Here is a 25,978-nt window from a genome sequence, read left to right as displayed (position 1 = left end):
TATATGTCTCGTATTCAACAGGGTTTTCTCCACAACACACTTGTTTAATCATATTTCAACCACACAAGCATTTAATATCGTCGAAGAAATTTTCCGTGAGGCAAATTCTCTGAGGCAACAACATTAGTTATCATGAGTTTATTCGGCGCGTGTTGCAGAGCAGGCGATGTCTGCTTGTCTGCTGCGATTTGAATGAAGACCAGATGAATACTTGTGGCCATTATGTTTGAACAGACTGTGTCGCAGATAGGTTGTGACACTCTATGATGCAAGGTAACATTTAATCTAAAGAGAAACAAGATATGCAGATCACCGTGTCAGGGTGACGTCTCGTCTGCACCGCTGGGAAATTGTTATCCTCCCGCAATATGAATAGAATATCAGGAGATGAGATGTCACAATGGGAGAAAGTTACAGTATGAGAAATTTCAAACTTAACAACTGTTATCTCATGACATTACTTAGACATACAGCTATACACAGTCAAATACATTAAATCCATATGTTTAGGATGTTATACTGGCTTCCTACAGATAAAGATGCACCTGAGAAATATTGCATTCCTCTCTTCTGTGCAGATATCCCATGACTCAGAATACTACCCTCACCACAAGAGGCTTTGATAATAAGACAATTCTGTTCACATCCTTCAGCATTGTTTTCATTTCACAGCCTAAATCATAAGCATCCTGATTTTCTCTCACCATTCTGGTCAGCTTAATTTCCAGCCGAGCATACGGTAGTTTTCAGCAAAGAAAGCTCAGAATTAAAAAAAAAAAAAAAAAAAAGGTACACAACCTGCCAAGAACAGCCTGCCAAGTGCTAAAGTAACTATCTGGTGAACATTTAGGGACTGGAAGGCTATAAATTTCCCTCAGGAGTTGGTGGACAGTACAAAGAGAGCCGAATGTTCGAACTCCAATGTGTTAGATGGACAAAAACTGAACTGCAAAAAAAAATTTAAATCCTAATCTTGTGCCATCTGATGTATAAACTGCTTGCCAACATGTTCGCATACAACCCTTTATTAGGTGAAAAATACATATTTTGTGAGTTTACAGATTGTTTGATGCCCTGACATGGCCAGCAAATTGATTGTGCATCAAGGAAATTAAGTAAAAAAACAAACAAAAGAAGTCAAAGACATGGACCTGTCAATAAGGCACAAAGCGCTGCAGAGACAGAGGCAGGATTATGCATTTAAAATACAGTAAGGATCTTTACCCTTTTGTTTTTTTCAGTAGCGTTCACTGACCAGCAGCCAAAATTTGATCGAGTGAAACTGGGCCGCAAGGAAGAAGAAAATCTGTTGTTTTAAATGAACTAAGCCGGTGTCACTGTCAGTTTGCTGAAAGGGATATCTGTGAAGACCTTACACACACACACACACACACACACACACACACACACACACACACACACACACACACACACACACAGTACATAACCCTGGTGCTCGCCTGTGGTGGCCAACGGTTGAGAAAGACTAGGATTTAAACAGGTAGGTGAATAAAAGAATGACACTCTACACTAAAGAGAGGAAACAATTACTGAGTGGGAGAGAGACTGAGAGATAATAGGAGAGGAGCCCAGCATTGATGTGTCCATGGGTGCCAGCGATGCTCAGGATTGTAGCCTTGGAAAAGCATGGAAGTGATGGCAGCTGTTTGGCCTCCTAATCAAGGTACACTCGTCTTGGGCCTCCTCCAAACACACTGACGTAAAGCTGATGAAAATTCTGACAGTGCCACGGAGATGACAAAGAGGGAGAAAATGCACCCACCCACATGTGCCCATACACCTCCTCACCACAGGCCTTCCTAATGAATGCCCGAATCTGCTGTGATCTTTGAATTCATTTGGCTTCATGAATTCAAGATGCTGGATGATGACATAATTGTGAAAACCTTTTACATGCAAATGGCATTGTGTCTGCTGTGATTGTGGTACTTATGCTTATTTGTGGGGTGTCTTATTTTCCTTTTGTCTGTGTTTCATGCAGGTATGAGGCAACACAATGACAATGGTACTCAGTATCGCTCAGCCATTTACACATCCAACCCCACTCAGCAGCTGCTTGCACTGCAAAGTAAAGTGGCCTACCAGCAGGTATGATATCCCCACACACATTAGAAGGTTTGGTTATTACTTTTACTCAAGCAATGTGTTACACATGACCAGGGTGAGTATTGCTGAGATGGATGGTGGGGATTCATGCCCCCGCGCCCCCTCTGGTCTGCGTATCATCCATTCTGCTTCATTATTTTCAATGCAGAGGTGAATAAAAATGTTCTTCCCTGACTTTGTGATTGAAGCTACTTCACCAGCAGGCCGGTTTTCCAGCACAACATTGCTCAAAACCATCACACAACCGGTGGAGACTTGCCATCATCCCATGTTCTCATAGTGCATCCCTATGTCCAAGAGAAAGAGCCATCTTCATGATCTAAAAGAATGCTTAGTGATTTCAGCACTACACAGGGATCAGTGTGGGCACATTGGTGTGACTATGCAGCCACATACACAGCAATCGGTGATGCTGCGCTGTGTATCGTGACACCTTTCTATCAGAACCAGCATTAACTTCTGCCTCACTTTGAGTAACAGTATGTTGTCTGTAGAATCAAACAGCATGAGCCGACCTTCACTACCCACATGCATCAGTGAGCCTTGGCTGCCTATGGCCTTACCACCAGTGGATGACTTTTGATAGATACTGACCTGCAGACAGAGACCCTATACCCTACAACCGCGTCAGTTTTGGAGGTGATCTGATCCATTCTTCTCGCCATCAAAGTTTGGATCTTGTCAGTCTTGCCTAAATCCTCACATGTCTCTGTCTTTATCCTTTGAACATTTCACCCTCAAAGTTGATATTTTAAGTTGTAAGTGCCTGTACATCTGTCAACCAATCAGGAATCAGGAGTGAAAGTGTTTATGATCCATATTTACCAAAATTTGCAGATCACAATGAAGCGTAACTTGGAATACTTTATTACAATTTCAGGTTTGCCTGATCTACATCAGAGAACATTTTTCACACTATATGGTCATATTTAAGTTTTCCCCTCAAATCCCAGGCCGTTGAACGAGTTGAGCCGAGTTTTTGAGATGTTCCGTTTATTTGAATAACAAAAGCTTTGCGTGTGGAGTGGTGACCTCCTTTGCTCTTTAGTTAAGCAGATCCAGCTTTATTTAGAAGATTTCCACCTACATCCACTCAGGGAAACGTTCTTTTTTAATCTCAGAGAGAAGAAGAGGGTCAATAGGTCATCCTAACTGATTTTCTAATGCTCTCCCTTTCAATGGGACACGCGTCCATCTTTTGTTCCCTCAATCCATATGTCCATGCGTCCGTCCGTCCAGCCGGTGATCCCTGCATCACTTAGACTTGTTCATCTCTTCTCCCCTGTGGACGGTATTCATGGGCGAGCCAGCAAGGGGCAGAGGGGAGCAAATTATGATCGTCATGGTTACTTGGGGCTCCTGGGGTCAGCAGTCATGGGCTGCGGGGCTGTCACGTTGCTCTGGTAACAACCTCCCAACCTTGGCCTTGGGCTGAGGTCAGAGGTTGGAGAGGAGTGGCAGCTGGGACTGGGAAGGCAGGGAGTTAGGGGGAGGAGAGCAGGGAAAGTGAAAGAGGCTGGCAATCAAATCAGAGAGCCATCACTGACAGGCTATCAACTGACGATGACCCCAGTCTTCAGCTGCCAACTGGCCATGACCACCCCTCACCCACGTGTGCCGGGACGGTGTTTAAAAAAACAACAACTTACTATTACTAAACTATTAATTCCACAGGATGATAACAAGAATATAATGTAACTTAGCTGGGTATGAAAATTCAATTAGTCATTAATGCAAATGGATCATCAACAAATCACTTAGCAGCAACTTGAGGTATTCAGGGGTATAGACATGGTCAAGATGAACTGCTGAAGTTGAAACTGAGCATGCGAATGGCTAAGGAACATGATTTAAGTGAAAATGGCATGTTTGTTGGTACCAGTTGGGCTGATCTGAGTATTTCAGTAACTGTTGATCTACTGGGATATACATGCTTAACCATCTCAGGGGTTTACAGAGATTGGTCCGGAAAAGAGAAAATATCCAACGAGTTCAGCTTTCTGGGCCAAAATGTCTGAGGACAATTGCCAAACTTATTTAAGATGATAGAAAGACAACAGCAAGTCAATGAACAAACCTGGTACAACTAAGGTATGCAGAAGACCTTCTCTGACCATACAGAGATGGTGAACAGCAGCAGATGACCACACCCAGTGCAACTCAGCTAAAAACAGAAACTTGAGGCTACAGTTCACACAAACTCACCAAAACTGTACAATGGTAGATTGGACAAATGTCTGGATTTTTATTGAGACATAATTTCTACAGTTTGGGCTGCTTCTGATTCTGCTGCTGGTGTAGTGGTTTGGGGCATATTTTTTTTTCACCTTTTAGTATTAATTAACGTCATTGCAGCATACTATTATTGTTGTCCTTCTCTTTATGACCATCTTCTCATGGCTACTTCCAGCAGGATAACACGCCACATCACACAGCTCAGATCACATCAAACTGGTTTCTTGAACGTGACGATGAGCTCACTGTGCTCCCACAGCCTCCACAGTCACCAGAATTCATTCCAGGAGAAAACCTTAGGATATGGCGGAGTCGGGATCACGCTTGCTTACAACGTCAGAGACAACGCACATTCGCACTTGTCGTGTTTCCAAACTTAAGGCTACTTCAGAACCACACGCTAACTGCGACGCCCTGGATGATGACATATATTTGACACTAATGTTGCAGTGCCTGAGATGTCAGGATTTTTAGGAAGAGGAGTAGGAAAGGGGTCATAATTGCCTCTTATGCATATTCTGCAATTATTTCCTCCACTCTCCAAAGACTGAGAAGTCATGTGACCTCGTCAGATGACCACAGTGCCTTCTCATTTCTTTTCTGCGTGTTCACGATGCGACAAAATCAGCTAGATGGCGGCAGATTTGATAACGTTTAGAGACGCAATGCGGTGGTTGCATTGGCTGATATCCAATACATTTCTGATTTATCTCCACATATGAATGAGGCTTGTATCCAATCTCAAAATATCTGAATGCAGGAATCTTTTTCCAGCTTACATTGTCCAAAAGCATATCCGATCTGTGCCACATAACGACAAAAAATTGGAATTGGGTCATATTACACTGAAAGCACTATGTTGAGTCGAGGCCACAAAGAATTGAGGCAGTTCTGCAGCCAAAGAGTGGGTCTATCAAGGTCTACCTAATAAAGTGGCCAATGATTGCACATACAATCTGACACTTTAACCTTAACTGTAGATCCACAGCTAAACTAACACAGGCCAAGAGGCAGAGTATATATATATATATATATATATATATATATAAGACCTAGAAACAGACTGTCAATAACACACATTAACCCAACAAGTGTTTAGATTGTGAAAGACAGTCACAGGACTCTGAGAGAACATGCAAACTCAACACACAAAGGCCCGAGTGGCTAGCTCCCACTGGTTAGAACCAGGAACATTAACCACTGCCTCAGTATGCTCGAGCTTTCCATCGCTTTATTACTTTCATCATGCTCTGCTGGTCACCTAACTGTCAACTCTCGGGATTGCTTGAAAGTTCACATTCTGAAACAGTGGTTGGCAACAGATTTTCATTGTGTAATGTAGACTTAATGTTATGCTTTACATTGCTTGGGTGCAGCTCCAATTATTATATCTTATCATGTAAAAAGCATCAGGAAGCCCGGCATTTAACCAGAAACTGCTGGGTTGGCCTTTGAAGTGGGCACCGTGTAGTTCAAGCTCCATACAGGGGTCTCCTTCAAGCATACCTTGAATACCGTTGGTCTGCCTGATTCTGAATATGAATATATATAGATATGACTTGTTAATGGTATGGTTTGAAACCCTATTACCATCAGCTGGTAAATGAACTCAGTGAAATCTGGTGCAGGGTTCACTAGGTTCATATTGGAGTACCAAAAAAAAAAAAAGGGATTTTACACTGAGCATCATCTTTTTGTCACATTCATGCGGGGGAACAACTGAGCACGTTGATCCATTTCACAGCAGACGCTCACAAAACACACACATGCAAAACATCTTGCTCCTTCTTCCCTACGCCGTCTCTCCCCGCAGTGCTGCTGACACCATCGATCTGTCAAACATTTTAGTGGCACCCCAGTTTCATCAGAGGGCCACTGGGACGCATATCTTCTCAAAGCCGCTGACACGCTCTGAACCAAAATGGCAGCTTCCTGCCCTGAAATGGTTGCCTTGCCGCATTGATGCTGAGTCCCAAGAACGACTTGCTTGAAAATGGCATCTCCATGGAGGAATGGCTTTCTGCACGGGTCGGTCTACCACGTGACTTGGTCTGCGTTTTATCCTAAAAGGCCAAAGCTCAGCGAGCATCAGGAGAAGCGAAGGCATGTTCAGGAGGATGACAAGAGACAGTGGATGGAGGCGATCTAAGACGACCAGAGAGGAGACGGGCATCACGAAATCCAGGTTCCACCCCACTGCTAGCTCATGACTCGCACGCACTCACATGTGCATACAGACGCACACAGACATACATTTGGCACATAGAGGCACAGCCCAATGAATAATTAACCCATACGGAGATTCTCTTCTGCAGGGCTTTCAGTTTCTTAACTTCAGCGTTGAGAGGGGGTTGAAGAGGGGGGGGAGGCAGAAAAGCTTGTTTAAGCGCGAGAGCAGAGAGGGAGGGGGGATGGAAAAGGGGAGAGGAGAAGGGGGTTCTCTATAATGAAATTTGAAATTTGCAGAACATCAAAGGCTTCTGTAGCCAAGCCGCTGTGGCAGCAGAGCAGAGAGGAGGAGTGCATCTCTTTCTCTGTCTCACTCTCTTGCTGTCTCCCCATCTCTCTTCCCCTTCTCTCTTTCTCTTCATCCCTCCCTCTCTGCTAAATTTTGTCTCCCTAGAGCTGGGTGGGGGGTGGGGGGGGGGATGAGCAGAGGGTGAGAGGGAAGGGATGGGAAGAGTTGATTAGGATGAGAGTTGGGGGTGGGGGTGGCTTAGAGAGGGGTTAGGGGTTTGGAGAGAAAAATGGATGAACAGTGGTTCTCTATATATACACGTGCGTGTGTGCGCATGTATGAACAATAGGTTTTACCGAGCCAGCGTGTGTGTGTGTGTGGTTGTGCATGTGTGTAGGGCCTTGGAGGGGTGAGTGTGCCCTCTGATAAAGCATCCTAACTTAATGAGCTTGAAAAGGGGATGAAGGGGGGGGGGGTGCACAGAGGTTTGGATGATGGCTGGAAAAAAAGGGGGAGATCATATGGGGCTAGAAGTCTGGAGGAGAAGCCCAAGGGTTGGTAAAACAGGTCACGGCATCAGCAGGTTTCGTAATGGGGCTTCAAGTCACACAAGCTCATGTTTTTCTATTTTGGAAAGTCTTCAAAAAGTCAGATTCACTCGTCAGACTGTTTCCCGGCTCTCCGGTTTGTCTCGCCTTATCTCTGCGTCAGTGCAATTTCTTTCAAAATCTTAGCCCCGTGCTAAACTGATCGGTTACGTAGCCATGAAGCCTCAGCGTCTTTAGTGAATAAAATAAAAGGAAACTTGTATATTGTTCACTGATAACTTTTGTCGGTGCCGGAAGGTACATGCCCATCCGCCAGGGAGGTTTTGTCGATTGCGCAGCAGCCGCAATGTTAAAAGGCGATCTCTTTTCCCAAGAATGCAAGACTGATGTTCGACATTTTCGGTCTTCAGATACTGCGCTACTCCAAAAAGAACAAAAACCGAAAAAAAACCCAATGTAGGAGCGTGCACCGCTTCGCTCCGAGAGTGAAGTGCGTGCATCCTCTCTCCCTCTCAAAATGTAGGAGTGTTGGCTTCCTTGCTCACAAAATGTAGGAGCGCTCGCTGAAGATTAGAGCCCAGCTAAAATGGATGCCTGACCCGTGTTGAAAAAGAGAGAGACGAACAGAGCAGAATGGGGGGGGAAGACAAAAAATAAAAAAAAACACAACACTTGTCAACATCTGCGCAGTGAGACTTTTATGACGCTTTACATATATGGGATTTCGCATAACCTCACGGGAACAAGAAACATCATGTACTGCTCTTTCATTATTTTCTGTCTATTTCAAATGAATTATTTCTCACCGCCACACTCTGGTCTGTTTTTCATTCTATCAGCATCTCTGCAATCCCTCGTCCTTTATATCACTCCATCTCTCCACCGTCCTCATGTCTATCGCGCTCTTTAACTGTTTTTCTCCTCCATCGTCTTTCCATCACTCCCACTCTACCTCGCTCCCTGAGGTCATTGAGGGCAAGCTCAGTACCGGGGACGAGTCGATGAGTATCATGTCAGGCTATTTCATGTGTTTTCAGGCAGAGCCACAGTCGATCTATTACTGGCGTTTCACCACAGAGCAGCTTTACTGTCTGCACTACTCAAAATGTATTCACATTTTTAAGATGTTTAAGGGCTTTTTTTTTTTTTTTTTTTTTTTTTTTTTTTTTTTGCTGCACGGTTCAGGTGTGCAGCAGCAGTCGACATTACATCAATTTTATATCTGATTGAGAGATCTAGAGTGGTTAGAAAGACACAGGTCCTTAATTTATTTTTGCCTTTACAATCTCCGTTAAAGTTGCAGAAAGTAATTTTGCCACTACATTTCGGTGGGTAGAATTTAGCCACTCTTTCAACAGACAGTACTTACAATAACTCATGATATCCCATTTCCATAATTTTTGAGAGACCTTTCACAGTTAATACAGTTGTTTCATTTTTAAACACAATTTAAAATCAGTCTTAATAATTGTTTCCAAATTTCCGAATAATTATATCGGAATCTTTTGTAAATATAATGTGGCAATAATCAGACAGTAGCGACATGCCTATGAAAATGGTAAGAATTCCAAAAAGCTGTTAAAATACATACAACAGAAATAAGTAGTAAGCTGTGATATCCATATAGCGGTAATTGTAGTGGACTTGGGGGTGATTACATAAATCATCGAATTGAGGTCATATCCCTCTTCAAATGTCTTCACCATGAGTCATCGGGTGTCACAAACTCTATGTCAGTGCGCCTCTTCCCCACCAAGCTGCAGCCGTGGGCCTTCCGACACAGAGAAACAAGACAGTGGGGTGAGGGAAAGAGACGGAGAGAGTACATGTTCCTCCTCCTCCTCCTCCTACCTCCTCCAGCTCAGGCCCTCTCCCGCGGTGTCACGTCCTATTTGTGTCCCTGGGCCGCGACTCTGGCTACCGTGATGGTGCGAGGGGGCTCTCTCGCTTGGCTGCAAGCAGGGAGGACCCGGTTGCACGAAGCGATGGTCTGTGCTTACATTGTTGGGGGGTGGGGGGGGTCGACAATGGAGGGAGAGAGTCAGACCAGAGGAGGAGGAAAAAGAGGGAGAGAGAGAGATGCACCCATTCAGCCATGTCTTTGACATGGGAGTCTTTCCGACAGGCGTGAAGAAAGGAAGGGCTGACTGGGCTGAGTGAGCTCAGCCCTGGACACACTCACAAACATGTTTTTGTCACTCTGGAGGACATCGCATTCACGGCCATTCACAATCTTTAAATTCAACCCAACATTACCTTTGATCAATCCATGCATAACCCGGAACCCTCAGCCTAAACCAACAACTGCAAGATACTTATTGACAAAATGCGTTTTGCTCCGAAATTTAATTCAAGAACACAAACTATGGCTTTGTGACATGATACCTCCTGACACCCGCGCTGAGCTGTTTCATCCCTCGGTATGACCCTTTTCTTGCTTGGTCATAATCAAATATATAAGCCTTTTATTCAACATTTGAACACAAGCTCCAAAAGACTGTTTTCATGGTTATATTTTCCCATGTTTGCCATTTTTACCCTCCATATTCTTCCTTCCACTCCATTGCTGTTGCTGCTGTTGCTGCAGTAAGAGAGGCAGAGAGAGGGAGAGAGAGAGAGAGCAAAGCCACATAAGGTTATACACAGTGGCATGACGCCATGCATTCTGATTTATAGATCTAAAATGGCTGCCGTGTTGTGACTGCTGTAGAGGGCTGCTGGATGGCAAGCGAGGGAGTGGTGCTGGGGTGTCAAGGTGGAGATGCACGTTTGCTCCAGTCTCAGACGTCTCCTCGGACGCTGTGCGCTCTCGTCTCACATTGAGCGTCCTCTGCCACGGATGCTTCCATACTTCTGTGGTTTGGTGGTGATGACTGATGAATTAGGCCATGATGTACAAAAGCTCTGCGCTTGTGTCGGATGGCTCGGCACAGCACTGGCGGATGTAGGCAGGAAAATGGGTACGTTCCAGCCAGACGGCTTACAGTTTGCACGCGAAAGGTAAATATATGTGCGCTTGCTGAGGCTCTGGTGTTCTCCGCTGAGAGCGGCATTGTGCTGGCGTTTGCTTTGCGGACAGTCGCTCCTTCCTGCGGGGAGATTAGAGCCCTCACATTGTAGCTGCAGCCACTGAGGACTAGAGGTCAGCTGCTGCCTCAGCCTCTCTGTGGGGCGCAGCGCTTTGATTTACTGACTCCACTGCATCACCTCCTGCACACTGTATATACACACTCCGCTAGTGCCACACTGCCTCCATGTGGACAGAAGCATACACTACACTGTCTTTTTTTTTTCTGTATTGGAGTGATGTCTTGGTTCCAGAAAAAAAAGGAAGTGAGCTGTTGTAACCAAGTCATCAATACCAACAATCAGTATAATGATACCTTAGAGAGAAGTAGGGAAACTGTGACGTCTGCTTTATAGTTACAGGGTTTCTGAATACATGAGATGTGTTTTCTACATAGTCTAAATCAGGGATGCTCAGCTTTGATCATGGTGAGGGCCACAACATTTTTATATACCGGATACCCTTCCTGGCTCAGGGAACAACGGTGGGATTCAAACCAGTGAACTTCCAATTATAAAGTCCCTTCCCTGATTTCTGGGCCACCACGGCCCCCCTCTACATATTCTACATAGTTCTTTGTGACGATTTATTGCACGTACAGTAGATCACCTTTTTAAATTGACAGTCCTTAACCCCCTGATACCTCAGCTTAGATGCACATGCCGTAATTGTGTTCCCTCTGTATACTGTTAAATTGCATCCCTCTCCCTGCAAATGTGTGTTTTTGCCTTTTCTGGCCTGTTACAAAATCCTCAAAGAATTTGCAAACGACTTTGCGTGCCGGTGGCACAATTAAAGTGCAAACAAGATGTGAATATCACAACACTACACGAGCAAAATAGCTATTCTGTCATAAATAATGTTCCCAGGATTCAGCATCGTGATGGCTGAAGGGACGACGGACTGAACAAGACGATTTGTTCTCATTGGGGGCACAAAAAAAAAAAGAAAAAAAGAAGAAGATGGCTCAAGGGCATTAATGAATTGTTCGGTTAAAAAACGATTTCCCAAGCTTGTTGGACCACCTGCGATTTCCCACAGTTAACATGCGTCTTTGCTGGACTCTAATAATCTTGGAGCAGAGTTTCATAAAGCCGAGGCGCTTCTTGTCTTAGACTCAGAAACCAGCAAATAGAGGAAAATGTTAAAATACTTCAATTAAAAGACTGCTGAAAGATTAATTTAAATTTAGAGTAAAACACAGTTCATATTCAGTTTGATCCTCGTTAGTGGTTGTTTTGGGGTTTTTTTTCTCTCCAACTAGTCACGAGTTGTTGAAGCTCAGATAAGATCAGGGCTTCAGTTCAGTTTCAGCGACGGATGAAAAGGTTGTCAAACATGTTGACAACATCCCTTCAATGTGTGTGTAGCTTGCATTGGTTTTAATTTCCCTCAACATGCAAATCTATTGATTGACGAAGAATTAGTTTCAGCATTTCCATTCAAGGAATAAATAAACGCAAAAATTTACTGGTCCAGATTTTATTTATTTATTTTTTTTTGTCCAAATCAAATTCTCTGGAATATATTTTTATATATTTTTACTCCACTAATAAATGACCAACTATTTTACTAAGTATTTGGTTTCTTGCTGACCCATTTGGTCTGATTTAAGTGCGTTTTTCAAAATCTACATGATTAAACCCCCAATGATCAAGAAGAAGAAAAAAAACCCTATCTGAATTCATATTTAATATTTTTACAAGCATTATATTTATTTCACTATCAACAATATGTGACTGACGGAAAAAGATTTTCAGGATTTGTCACTTGGTGCAGTTAAAACCATCATTTGCTTGATTGGACTCTGTTGTCCATTAGTGGAGGTGTGACTGGTGTGACGCAGACAAATTCCATCAAATCAGAAAAAACAATCACTTCTTGGTCCTTTTTGAAATGACCTCTGGGGTGGTTTGATTGAAGTCTGAAAGACGTCTAAAGGGAGCAAACACAGGATGTGACGGGCTTTAGAGTCACTGTATACTTCTACCAAATCCAAACTGATGTGGGCTGTTGGTGAGTTCTCAGCTCGTAGGAAAAAAAAACCCCAACATAATTATCTCAAATGTCAGTGTTTTTATTGAGCACAGTATGGCTTTGGATGCTTTTAACATGATATCAAGCTTGTTTTCTGTTTGCATCTTTTGGTCGCTTGTTAAAAAAAAAAAAAAAAAAAAGTCATTATGGGTGCAAAGAAAAATGGAAGAGTAAAGAATTTGTAGTTTTTTCGGACTGTGGTCCAGGTCATGTAACTGTATCTTGACTGTGCACATGAGTGTATCATGTGTCAGCCTACAGGTGCGAGGTAAACTTGGTTCTCGATGCCCATACCATTTAACTGATTTAGGTCCCCAAAAAATGAATTGTTGATCTTTTTATTTGGTCATCGGTTAAAAAAAATTACATTCCACCACACCCCAGCAGTTTAGGATGACCCCCCCCCCGGTCTTCGCAGAGCCGTAAATGGTTTTGAAGTGCTTCAAATCTGAAATGTCTCATTTTTATCCATATTTATTGTGCAACTGGAACATGAATGGTTTTGCACCGAGGTCTATTTTATGTTTCAATTCGTACCGATTACACTGTTTTGAAAATCCTTTTCAAATGAGTGAATCTATGGCTTTGCTCTGCATTTCGTTTTATTACGAATTGTTGGACAAAAAAAAAAAAAACATGCTGGAAAAAACGTGATTCTCCTGACTCCCAGATCTTTCTCTGAGGCCCACCCCACACGTCCAAAACCACCATTCTGTATATTATTTGATATATTGTTGATATAAAATCACAGGGTTGTAATCGTTCCGTTTTGGCTGTCCCATTTCAGAGCCTCGTTTTGAAGAACATTGGGTTTCACATTAGAAAGCAGCTCATAATCCTCAAGCCTTTTGAGGAGCGCTAATAAGTACATTCTATGTTTTCCTCCTTTGAAAGCATATCCCAGCCGTCGCCATGATGGTTTTCACATCGTCAAGCCGGGCTCGCCTTCAACAAAGGAGCGCGCTACGCAATGTTCAAGGTTAATCACTTCGGGAGGAACAAAGTGTCTTCCTTCCCGAAGCCATATCCATGGCAGCGTCATGCGGAGACACAGGACGTATGCAGAAGCTGATAAGAACAGGTTGAGCCCGGGTTGAAAACATCCAGCTTCTGTTTTAAGACGCTTGCTAAACCCACCTGACGCCCCCGCAAAGCAAAGCTCCTCAGTGCTGCAGTTGTTCTGAGGCGTAAGCACGCTACATGCAAGCTACTTGTTGCCCACAGACGGTCCCAGCTGCACCTCCGACTTGTTGTTGCGTCAGTTCTCAGGAGCACTGATCTAGAGAGGACTGCGCACTTGTATTATTAGATCGAGAAAACCACTCAGCGCAGCAGGTCGAGCTTTGATTTAACCGTCGGAGGTGTTTAGTGTGTGTGTGAGTGTGTGTGTGTGTGTGCGTACAAGTGTGCTCTTTTAGTGCGTTTGAAGGCTTCTCTCAAGGTGTTTAGAAAAGGGTAAGTGTGAAAGTGTCTTAAGGAGTTCTCAAAGAGAGCGGATGCTCTTTGATGCTTTTGTCCCACAGAGAGAGCCACAGAGGCTTGCTGCACTACAAAAAGGAAATGCTGCTCCTTTCTTCTGTCACTCAATCACCCTGCTTTCTAGTTGAGGAGCAGAAACTCTTTACTGTATTAGTGAGAGGTATTGGAAGTTCACTTTCAACGCACTGCAGAATAAAGCAGCCGTTCAAGGTGTGTGTTCATTTTGAGGAAGTTTGGGTCGTCGGAGAAATGTGCGTCTTAACTGTGATGGCGGCGACGGCCTGTTGGATCAGAGCACCGTGCACATGTATTGTCGGTGTGTACGGTCTTCTTGGGGCAGGACTGCTGCTGGCGGCACGGCGATGTAGTGTTTAGCTCTCTCGCCTCACAGCGAGGATATCTGAAGTTCGAGCGCGGGCTTGGAGGGATTATTGATCGTGGAGTTAGGACGATGCACTTTGGTATCAACGATAATTTGATGGTTTCAACAGGTAAAATACGGCTGCAGTCTCGACAGACTGAGAGCATGGGTGGGCGATATGAACAACGAGGACAGCTGTGGGGGTTGATGAATGGACATCAAATCTTGCGAGTATTCATACACCTCCCCTTAGAAAGCCGTGTGTTACATTGTTTTGATATTCTACAGCGACCGCTCTCCAGTCATGAAAATTCTCAATGTTTTACACTGGAATTCAGTAAATGAGTTTCATATTTTCCCGACAGTTGCAGTTTATTTAGCGTCTTTTTTTACCGTCGCCAATGAAAGTTGGAGCGAAGGTTATGTTTTTTCCGTGTTTATTTATTGGTTTGTATGTTTGTATGTTTCCCAACTTTTTGCAAAAACCGTTCACCCGAATTGCATTTTGTCATAATGTGGTCAGTTTCAATCCGATCGACGTGAAACCAATGCCAAGCTTTTCCGTTTTCAATTTCCTATCCTCTGATATGCCGCATTGATGCAGTGACGTCATTACCCTGGTTAGGGGTCAAACGCCAGGGCGCTCACAAGGAAAATGTAAAATATGTGTACACTTGTGTCAAACAGTAATAACATGAAGCAAATAAACAACCGTGACAAATGATAGAAAGGATAATCAACCAATCTTGTAATCTCTTGGTTTCCATGGCGACAAATGTGGCGATGGTGACGGTTTGCACTCTACCGAGTGCCCGTTCTAGTTCTGTTTTCTGCTGCAGATTCTGCTCTGTGGCTTAGTAGTGGAGGTTTTTCCCAGCGTTGCTGCAGCCGCATTCTATTGTCCTACAGTGACATCTAGTGGTCCAAGATGGTACATACCAGCATATTTTGATATATACGTGCGTCACTTCTTAATATATTGCGTGACCAGCCAAACAAAGAGTACTTTGATGTTCATGGTCTGATTTAAAAGAAAATACATACATTCACCATCAAACCAACTGTTTAATATTTTCTTTACTGTGAGCCCCCAAGTGTGCGGGGTAGGGATTGTACACTCTGCTGGCCAATATTCCTAGTATTTAATTTAAACACTTTAAACAAACCCCAAAGCATTGCCAACCCAAAGGCCACATGTGGCCCGCAGGCAGTATCATGTCGGAGTCTGCTGTTGAAGCTTTTTTATTATTGCACAGAAAGACACAGCGAAGCTACAAACTCTTGTAGCTGCTGCAGTTGCAGACATCCAGTATTTATACTGTAATTGTGTGTGTGTGTGTGTGTGTGTGTGTGTGTCTGTTCTCTCTTCTGGGATTTTTCGTACAACACACAATTATTTTCTGTGACGGCACTTCTCCTGCTCTATCATGAACAGCAGCCAGGAAATTGAAGTTTTGTTTGCTTTAATTGACAGGTTTCAATGGCTTTTAGAGCACCAAACTGTGAAAGATGCTGTTTCCCATGATGGAAATCAAAAGGACTTGAAACACACATTAAGTACATTAAGATAAACTGACTCAGGGATGTCGACTTTATTTATTTCAAGGGATATACACAGCCAAGTATGATCTCTATATTTCTGCTCATTGTTAGTGTAAGTAAGTACACGTGCATTCATACGTTTCATTTCTGGGTCTCAGTGTTGCCTGGGCAAATTAGGAAAACTCACTTTTTTTTCTTTTTTTTTTTTGCAGTGCAAAAGTTATAGCAGGAGTCCAGAAATGTGTGGGTTTGCTTGTTATTTGTAAAAAGTCCATTCGGCTGCTCATTTTCACAGACGTTGCCACAGCAAGTCGTTTTGACTTCCACCTTAGACTTGGCCTGTTATTACACCAGATGATCATCTCAACCAGGAATGGATCCAGGGTCACCCGCATTCAAGAACAAGACGTAACCCAATGTGCCCGTGTTTATGCCTTGTAACAACCATTAGCGGGAGTGTTTCTGTAACTGCAGAGGAAGTCGAATTAAAAAGAACTTTTTAGAAATGTACTCACACCTGTGTGGGACACATGGAAGCACAGAGTCAAGCCAGCTAAGGTGCCCCCAGAACTCATAAGATGTGGTGGAGTTTAGGAAAGTCTTGAGCTCTTTGCTCTCCATTTTGCCACCGTCCGCCCATGACGACCAAGCTGGGAGGTAGATGGATTGTATTTTAGGTTTAACTGTCGTGATTCGTGTTTGTATTTTCTCACCAGGAGCTGGATAAAAAAAACTACGGCCCCATCACAACTGAGATCCTGGAGAATCAGCAGATTTACTACGCTGAGGAGTACCACCAGCAGTACTTGAAGAAGGTACCAAAGGGCTACTGTGGCCTTAAAGGCACGGGCGTTTCCTGCTCCCTGGGGGCCAAGTAGGATGAGTTTTGAGGGCTCGGTGATGTGGGGGGAAAAAAAACAAAAAGCAGACAAGGGTGTTTAACAACAGTCATGGTACTGTTAACTATTACTCATGTTTTCTAATTCTATTTCTTCAGTAGTTAAATGATTGTATTTCTAGTGTAACTGTTTGTAATTGAAACAATAAGCCTAATATGATTTGATCAAAGCATTAAGTAAACAGATAGCATATAGAAAGGTGTGTTTCTGTACAACACACGCGCTTATCGAATTGCATTACATAGGTTTGGGTTTTTTTTTAAACTAAGAGAAAATTAGCGGTTGAATTGCATGGAATAATATGAAAAAACATTTGAAAGACGACTATGTTTTCAATCCATTTCCATTTTAATGTGATTTAAAATGTGTTGGGTGTTATTTCTTTAGCTATTTGCATCCATATGCATGGCAGAGCCTGTTTCTTGAAAAAGTAAACAACTGTCAAATATAAATTGTTTATGTACACAAATCTGGGCAAAATTTAGATTTATATAGAAATAATAATCAAAAAAACTACTTACTGATATATTGTAAGTACAGGTTGAATGAGGTGAACGCTAAATGTGTATTAATGTCTATTAGACTGCGGTGACTGGCTGATGCCACAAGGTGGCGACATTTCTTAACAGTTGAGGTGGATTTTTTAACTGCAAATGATTAATGTCGATACTAATTTTCACACTATTGGTGAATCTAAAAAAAACAAATACCCGGAACTGAAGCATTCTACTTCTCACTTGAATTGTGTCTGATTCATTCAGAACCTACTGTGATTTTTATTTAATTTTTTTTATCAAACTAATGTAATCAGAAGCAGAAAAGTAGCTACGTGCAGTAATATTATCTTTTTCTGTAAAACTTCCTTTGACTTGTTAATCTTTCACTTTGGAAATAATAAAATCGGTCCTCTCCGACTTCTTCGTTGCGTGTTTATGCGTCAGTGTGTGATTAATCTTGAATGTGTTTTCCCCATGAATCTGTATACATAGATAATTTTACTATGAGCCACTGCTGATATTTTATTTCTCCCCTTTTCTGCCCCAGTTGAGATGACATGCCGCATGGTTAAGGGGACTAATGGCGATGACTCACTTTCAAGTCCCACTCATCTGGATCACACAATGACATACTTGAGGCACTCGTGTGCAATATGATACACAGTTTGCTTAAACCCTCACTCCACTTGCTGCAAGCCTGTAATTAGAAATAAAAGTTCTATTATGAATCTATAATTACATATACCAAGGAGAGCAGAACAATTACATAAGTCTTGTGTGGCTTACATTTTACAATTCGACGCTTGAAAGCCTATTTAAAAATGAAAATCACACTCATGGTTACACTCCAAAATACAGAGATGATATCTAGAAAGAGCTTTTTGGTCGACCGCAGCAGTGTGATTCACCCCGCTCTTGTTTTTTCCCTCCCTCTCTTCTATCTTTCTTTCTCTGACTGTGTGTGTGTGTGTGTGTGTGTGTATGTGTGTGTGTATGTGTCACATCCTGACACCTGTGTGTAGGTGTGGACCAGGGCACAGGTGCAGGTGCAACCTCTGAGGGCCTATTTTAGTATTGGGACAGATATTTTTTGCATGTGTCTGCATGCAGCAGTCGCTTCTGTGTGCGTGCGCGTGCAGGCAGGCATGTGAAGCTGTGGCTTGCTTGATTGAACCACGCTGAGTGGTATGTGGTCGGGCCAGCGAGCTGTTTTCCATGGCCTGCGTGTATTTGTTGCGTTCTGTGTTGTCTTCCTTCATGTGTGCAAGAGGAGATAACCTTTTAATAAAGCCATCTTCATTTCCTCCGCCTTGAAGAGGGGATGGCGTCAAGCCTTTAATCGCATGTTGAAATCAGTATTTCCACCATCTGCAGCGATGTCTGACTCAAACGAGCGGTGCCTCAGTGAGCCACGGTGTGAATCGATTTACTTCTGCCGCATATCATAACAGAGCGGCTGTTATCACGATCTATGTTCATGAGCCCCTAATATGTAGGAAGAGGTTTGCTGTACAGTTACCCAGTAAAAGAAAAGTGATATTTAAAAGTTGCTGTTTTGTTTTCTGTGTATTCCTTTGTAATGGATGGAAATGGGGGCATGGAAATGCATGGTACTCTCATATACGCATCCATACACAAGCACAGAGAGGCAGGGCAGGGCAGGGCAGGGCAGGAACCGGGCTGTGTGTGCCCTTAAGACAGAGCCTATTGTCTGCAGATGGGCCTTTAATGGCCCCACAGCTGGCCACAAAGAGCACACCGCTCCAGCGTACTGCATTGGCCCATACTGCCCTGAAGAGAGCTTGCATGCACACCACCATGGACGTTATTTGAATACCTCCGTCTGTTATATCATTTCCTTATACTCTTTTTCTTTTTTCATCAACACCTCTAAACTTGTGAAAATGGGACCATTATTTGAAGAAGAGTAAAAGCTTCTTTGGGTTTCTTTCTTTCCAAGTGGGCTTGAACAGATGATTGTTCGTCAGAGGTAGTCTGCACTCTAACCCACACATGCACACACACTCTCATAAACACATGTCCCAACCACCACCTCTTGCATCGTCCTGTACCGCCGCCTAATGCAAAAGGCATCGCCCACGCAAAAGCAGCATGCACACCGAAAAGACACCTTGCAGAGACGCGCACCCACACACACTTTCTCGCACTCTGATATGTTCTCCATTGTGTCCTCCTTTCAAAGCTTCTCATTTATCTTCTCTATGGCAGCTTCAATAGATCTCACCATGAGTATATAACGGAACCCAGTATGTATATATCATTGAAAGTCGTATTGTTTCATCTCTATATGCTATGTGGTGGTATTATTTGTTGTTTTAGACGTCAACACTGCATTGTTTGGTGAGCTATATAAATAGAACAATAGCAGAGTGGTGTGTTCTGGTGTTGTCCTACCAGCTGGAGGATTGTTGTGCCTTGTTCTCCTGCTCCTCACGTAATTACTTTTTGAGGCTGTAGAGCTGGTAGGCACACATTGAATAAGCATGTGGGTGTATGCATTTTCTCCTTGCATGTGCGATAGAGTAGAAGACAGAGCTTGGCTTTTCTGTATGGCCTGTACATTTCTCCTGTGATGATATGTGAGGTTGTGTGCCGGGTTTTGCATATGCCAGATGTGTTTGCGTCCCTTCGCTTGCTCTCCCTTCCCCTCCCTCTGGTTCCTGCATGGGCGCAGGGACTCAATCAGAGCATCAGGGCTCCAGGAACCAGAGCACAGCAGTCTCTCTGTGCTGTCCAGAGAAGTGCAGCCTTGTCTGGGTCGGTGCATCTGCGGCCTGGGGGCGAGATGAGGGAAAAGGGCAAACCCTGGTGCCCCTGCATGCCGGTTTCCCTTGAGGTCTACTCAGCCGGCAAAGCATGACCCTTCAACTCTGAAGAGGTAATGCGAGCATATCACCGAAAGCAGTTACAGCACATAGACACGGATGCTGCTCCATGTCTGTCTGTGCACAATTACTTGTTACTAAAAAGCTCAGTTTCAGCCCCCGAGTTAAAATGAATAAAAGTATTTCGGCCATGTGCGTTTCAGGATGTGTACACAATCTCAAATGGACAGTGTCACAAGATTGTCCCGCTTTTCCACTGGGCATAGCGCTGGGTTAAGGTTGGGGGTGGAGGGCAGCACGTGCTGCAGGGCCTCGTTGGCTGCTGACTGGCCCGCAGGCTTTCTGGCTGATGGCCCACTCTGTGACACTCTGCACCTGGAAGCTTGTGTGTTGTCAGCCATGTTAGTGAACTCAAGCTACCACCACATGACACACAGGAAACACAGAAATAACTGCTGAGTGTCTTCAGCACAGTTGCCACGCACCGGGGGTGTGCTGCTGACAAAAGGTGGTGAAGCAGAGGGGATGGAAGAAGGGATGTAAGAGAGGAGCACTGACTTGGAGCGGGACAAGAATAGAAAAGTGTAAAAGAAAGTGAAACACCAACATGTTGGCATTAGCACTTAAGACAGTTTGTTGCTCTCTTCATAGCGAGAATGCAGAGTATCCTGTTTATCTTGTCGTTTTCATGATCAAGCCACAAGGTGATTATGCAACAATCAAGGCATTGACATTTCACATGTGAGGCAGTCCTGAAACCGTAACATTTCAAAAACGTCTCTTTAATGTTCCTTTTTCCGGTCGTAATCTGCTCCGTCCATCGAGTGGCAGTTCAGCATCATGTCACACAGGTGCAGAGGAAAGTTGGTTCAGTACTATCAAACCCTTGATTACAGCTCAGCTCTGAGTGTTTTGCAACATTTCTGGGTATTGATGTGCCAATGTGTCACTACTCTCTGGAAACAAAGCAGAAATGGGACACACTCAGAATTTGTATTGCAACATGCACGGCGTTTTCCGCGTACTTGACAGCGCCGGGTTATTCCTGTCAACAATGCAGATTGAGGCTTGTTTTCTGACCGAGGCTGAAATAGGGTGGCCGCGCGGTATTATCCGTTTCTGTCTGGGCAGCAGAGATGGTGAGGGGGAGCGAGTCGATGTCGGGAGTGAAAAAGTGACGGGAGGAGCGGTGGCGCTCACTGCACCAGGAGGAAGCTGGGTGTGATGCCTCTCCATGCAGCTGCTCCCAGACACCCACACTCTTCCTGTTGGAGTGTGTGTGTGTGTGTTTGCATTCACACTGCCACACACAACCTTTTTGTCTCGTTACACCAGCAATCATGTCACTTGATCAGGAATCCCTGAAAATATCGATTTAAATATAATTACATTTTGGGGATTTTACCTAAGTGTAGAAATGATCCTTCAGACAAGGCAGGTCTCTCCTACTTGGCTGAGGCCCTTGGTGTCTTTTCAAAGAAACACTGGCCTCAAAAAACATCCGCTGGTAGAAACACTGGCCTGTCAGTAAGTGAATGGAAAAGTTTGAGGTGAGATTGTGGTCACGCTGAAGTGTCAGCACTGTGTGCAAGCGTGTATGTGTGTGTGTGTGTGTGTGTGTGTGTGCGTGTGTGTGTGTGTGAATCTTTGCAAGTTTCCATTACAATGAAATACAAAAGGCCTTTCTCAATAGCCACAGGACTGTTGTAACTAACTGTTGTATCGGCAGATAAACTTTTAACACTTTCTGCACATCATTTATAACATTTTGATTTAAAACTTATCCCCATTTCAAATGCCCGGAACTATATTCAAGTCAATGAAATGTCCTCAGATATACATTTATTCTCAGTTTTTAAACTTAGAAGCCCTCTTCTTTAAAGAATAAGTACGTCTTCCTTTAGGCTTTCTTTTGTTCTGTGGAGCTGCTGAAGTACAGAACGTGTGACTTTACCACCTCCACATTTCATGCAATGTTGAAAGTTATCAAAATCTAAGAGGAAGCGAATAGGATGTACAATATCTGGGTTCAAATAACAATTTCAGGCTTGGTTTGGCTTTACGTTTGTGTTTGTATGTTCTTTCTTTGCATACCAGCATTTGCTTCAGGTGTTCCAGTTTCATCCCACCGTCCAGAGGTGTGCATATCGGGTGAGTTTAGTGTCTCTTAATTGTCCCGAGGTGTGAAACTGTGTGCGTGTGTGTATCCAATGAACTGCCCAATGAGCATACTTAACGAATATTCCTAATGAAGATACGTTTTACCTCTATAAGTTAATAATATGAACCAATATCAAACTAAAGGTGGTATAAAGTGAGTGTTTTTATCCGTGATGTTTCAGCACATGTTCACCCCCAAAGCTGTGTGTCAGTGTTGACTGGATCTCTGTTACTGGAGATAATCTGAGCAAATTATACAACTTCAGTTCAAAGTCACAGTTTAATATTGCCAGGATTGTAGTTGGACCTTTAAGAAATAACTCACAGTAAGATGTTGGAGATCCTTTACCAGCTTGTTCCGTACTGCACTGCAAAGATCATTGGTTTGTTCATTATGTGACATTCAAACTTTAAAGTTCAATGGATTTTTGAAACGTCTGATCTTTGCCATTCGGCATTTCCCTGACTTGTAAGTTAAACTGATAAACAACAAAACAAAAAAGAATTGGTGTATTTGAATTTCTGTGTAATGAATCTTAATGAACTTTTCAGTCCATCTATCGTACCGCACATATTTACATTCACTTTAAATTTAGGCTCATCGATAAACCTCACGCTCGTGTTTTTGGACTGTGGGTTAGGGTTAGGACGGCTCTGGAACTGGATCCATTGATCATGACGATCAACATTTCCATCGAACTACATACTACAGCTTCACTCTCACAAGGACAAGATACAAGAAATGTTTCGCCACGTACAATATCTAAAGGTGAAACTCAACAGATCAGTTATTAGTGTTGTTCTACATGTCATTTCTATCCATCCTTCCATTGATCTTCTGTACCTGCTTCGCTCAAGTCAGGCTAAAATGTGTAAAACGTACATTTATAATTCATCTTATCTTATTTTTTACCATTAGAAATTGAATTAGTTCTTCAATGCAGGACAGAAATACAAAGCTTATCGTATACATAACTTATACAAAACAACTCCTTTCAAAGGATAGTCGTTAAATAAAATATAACAAAAAACACTACAAACAGGTAAAGATATTTATTAGTGACACTGATCATAATTTCACACCTAGATTTGTGCATTATTGGCCGTTCCCTGTTTATTTGGACGATTGCATATTTGGTATCTTCTGCATCATTTTTCACTTCTTCAAAAATAACAGTTATGAGTCAGTAACAGTTACATAACACATTACCTTCCAAAACATACCATATCTGTTTGCAGGGCAATAGAAGTTTGTTGGTTGAGAAATGATTGCGAAAGAATGTTGAAAACACCAGGCGAGAATTTGATAAAGAAGAAGAATTGATTCCCCACATTAATCACTAATAATGTCAACAGTAATTAATCTTTAGAATACAGTGGTTCTAGTCCTGTCTGTCTGGAGGAGGAGGAGGAGGAGGAGAACGAGGAAGAGGAGGAGGATGAGGTTCATTCCACAGCCAAGACACTCTGAAAGATGATCAGCCTCCCTCAGGTGTAACCGGCTCCTTCAAGGCCAACAGACAAAAAAAGAAAACGACTTAAGTAGATGAAAGTCAGACGAAGGAAGCGAAGATGAAATGAAGGGCACCGTGAAGGGAGTTTCTCCAGCCACTGAACTGGAGCATTAAAATCCAAAGTTATACAGCCATCATCACAACTGCATTTAATCCACATGAAATGATCACAAGAGGAACTTTCACCACTTTAATTTCTCCTGCAAAGGTTTTCTGCAACGTTGTTCCACAGGAGGTGTGAATGAGTTGATACAACGGGGTGATCAGTCACAAACGTGTCACTTTTGACCTCCTCAACCACTTCGTCATCTCCTTTTGCATTTTCTAATTTGTCTTCGTCTTGCTCACTGGCTTCTCTGTCTGTCTCACGCGTTTCCCCGTCTACTCTTGGGGCGGTGTGAGATGAGTATAAGACAGGGGAGAGTGTGAGCTGTGGTGAGCCGCAGACCAAAATAACTGGTACTTTTTTTTTTTATAAAAACACATGTGCATCCACCCACACATAAAGTCACACATGCGTGCATAGCCCCACACACACACACACACACACATGCAGATCACTTTTACTTGAGGATCCCTGGAGAGAGGTATATCTGGATATGATTTGGCCACGCCAGTGGAGATGTTGGAGATGGACCTCCATGATGTAGATAGAGGCGGGTTCCAGGAGCAATCTAAAGTTTTGTCAGTTGTCTGGACAAAAAAAAAAAGTAGATGCTGTTGCAATTCCCTTGTTTCTCTGTAAGATCTTGCTCTCTCCCCTCTGTCTCATGTTTCCCTCTGGGTCTCAGTTGCCTTCTCTTGTGACAGATCCTGCAGCCTCCCTGTCAAGCTGGCATAGTGGCATCATTCTAAAACTGGTATTAGGCATTTCCTGCTGCGCCCGTTGGCGGCTGCAAGTGTGATGTGTGTGTGAGTGTGTGTGTGTGTGTGTGTGTGTGTGTGTGTGTGTGTGTGTGTGTGTGTGTGTGTGTGTGTGTGTGTGTGTGTGTGTGTGTGTGTGTGTGTGTGTGTGTGTGTGTGTGTGTGTGTGTGTGTGTGTGTGTGTGTGTCGGGGCGGAACGCACCTGGTCCGCGCAGCTGTGGGGATCCTAGCAGGGGGGAGAGAGAGAGAGAGAGAGAAAGAAATAGAGAGAGATAGAGGAAGTAGAGAAAGAGAGAGGGATGGGAGGAGACGAAAAGGGGCCCTGTGTGCTGTACTGGGGACCCGACAAGTTCAAATAGGAAGAACGAAATGTGTGGAGGAGCGTAGTTGATCTTTAAAGATGTCACAGGGACTAATCACGCAGAGATTCATCTGCACTGCATCCATGAGCTGGAAACTTTCTGGAAGTGCCGTTTTAAAACTTGATATCTTGTTTATGAGAGTCGGTCTGTGGAAGATAAAGTTTCAGACGGAAATCGGTGTGCTCTGTTTTCTCTCCCCTGCAATGGTTTGACAATCATTTGAAACATCGTACTTGATCAATTGTTTCCGCATGTGTGGTTTTTTTTTTTTTTTCTTTAATCATACAAACAGGAAGTGTCATCACTTCTTTCTTATGAAGGGTTTTACAACCTGTGACTCTTTAAGTTCTCTGTAGAAGCTCCATAAATGTTACATGAAATTACATGTAAAAGGTCAATTTATATTCATTTGGATTGTTTTGCACAGCCAAGCGTCTTTAGATTGGCTCTCATCTTGTAATTCAAGATGACTTATGTGCTAAAATAAAGTTTCAATATTATGTCAACAATGTCACCTGCCTGACCTGTTTCACTGCAGGTTATTTTAAGTTTGACTTGCTCTTTCTTCGATATAATCATGGCGGGAACCTCAAAAAAGACCAGGTTTATAGAATAATATAGTTTATTTTTGTTTTTTCTCACATCAATACGGGCTGTATTTTTTGGTCGATTACATCTTTGGACTATCTATGCTTCTTGGCAATGAATCTTGTACTCGTTGTTACTCATTTAAATATTGCCACAACTGAAAGTAACATGCATTCGTGGGATGAGCAGCTAAGCTGAGAGTGTGGATGGAATAAAAAAGTTCTCTTTCAATGCTGAAAGAAATCTTTAGGCTTTCCAGTATTGTAGTATTGTTATAAAACATAAAAATTTATCTACATAACTAGATTTCCTTATTTTTAGTGCATAGTTTAAAACGTTGGCAAAAGACCTAAAAACAGCTCGAAATAGTAGCAACAACATAAATAAATGTCA

General features: G+C 43.1%; 1 protein-coding gene across 6 annotated transcripts in view; it reads left to right on the top strand.

The window, feature by feature from the left end:
- msrab (methionine sulfoxide reductase Ab) overlaps window positions 1-17,682 on the top strand; it is a 38,790-nt gene extending 21,108 nt beyond the window's left edge. For 5 of the 6 annotated variants that reach the window (XM_080479971.1, XM_080479970.1, XM_080479972.1 and 2 more), the window contains 2 exons: window positions 2,003-2,109; window positions 16,571-17,678. In XM_080479971.1, the coding sequence (XP_080336097.1) occupies window positions 2,003-2,109; window positions 16,571-16,732 (269 nt within the window). In that variant the 3' untranslated portion in view covers window positions 16,733-17,678. Of the gene's footprint in view, window positions 1-2,002; window positions 2,110-16,570 lie in introns of all 6 variants that reach the window. The other variant, XM_080479969.1, reaches the window with a different exon arrangement.
- The last annotated feature ends 8,296 nt before the right edge of the window (window positions 17,683-25,978 follow it).

This window comes from Lipophrys pholis, assembly GCF_963383615.2.
Source record: "Lipophrys pholis genome assembly, chromosome: 14".
Classification (NCBI taxonomy): domain Eukaryota; kingdom Metazoa; phylum Chordata; class Actinopteri; order Blenniiformes; family Blenniidae; genus Lipophrys; species Lipophrys pholis.
The sequence above is the reverse complement of the archived record's forward strand: the minus strand, read 5'-3'. Positions and strand labels throughout refer to the sequence as shown.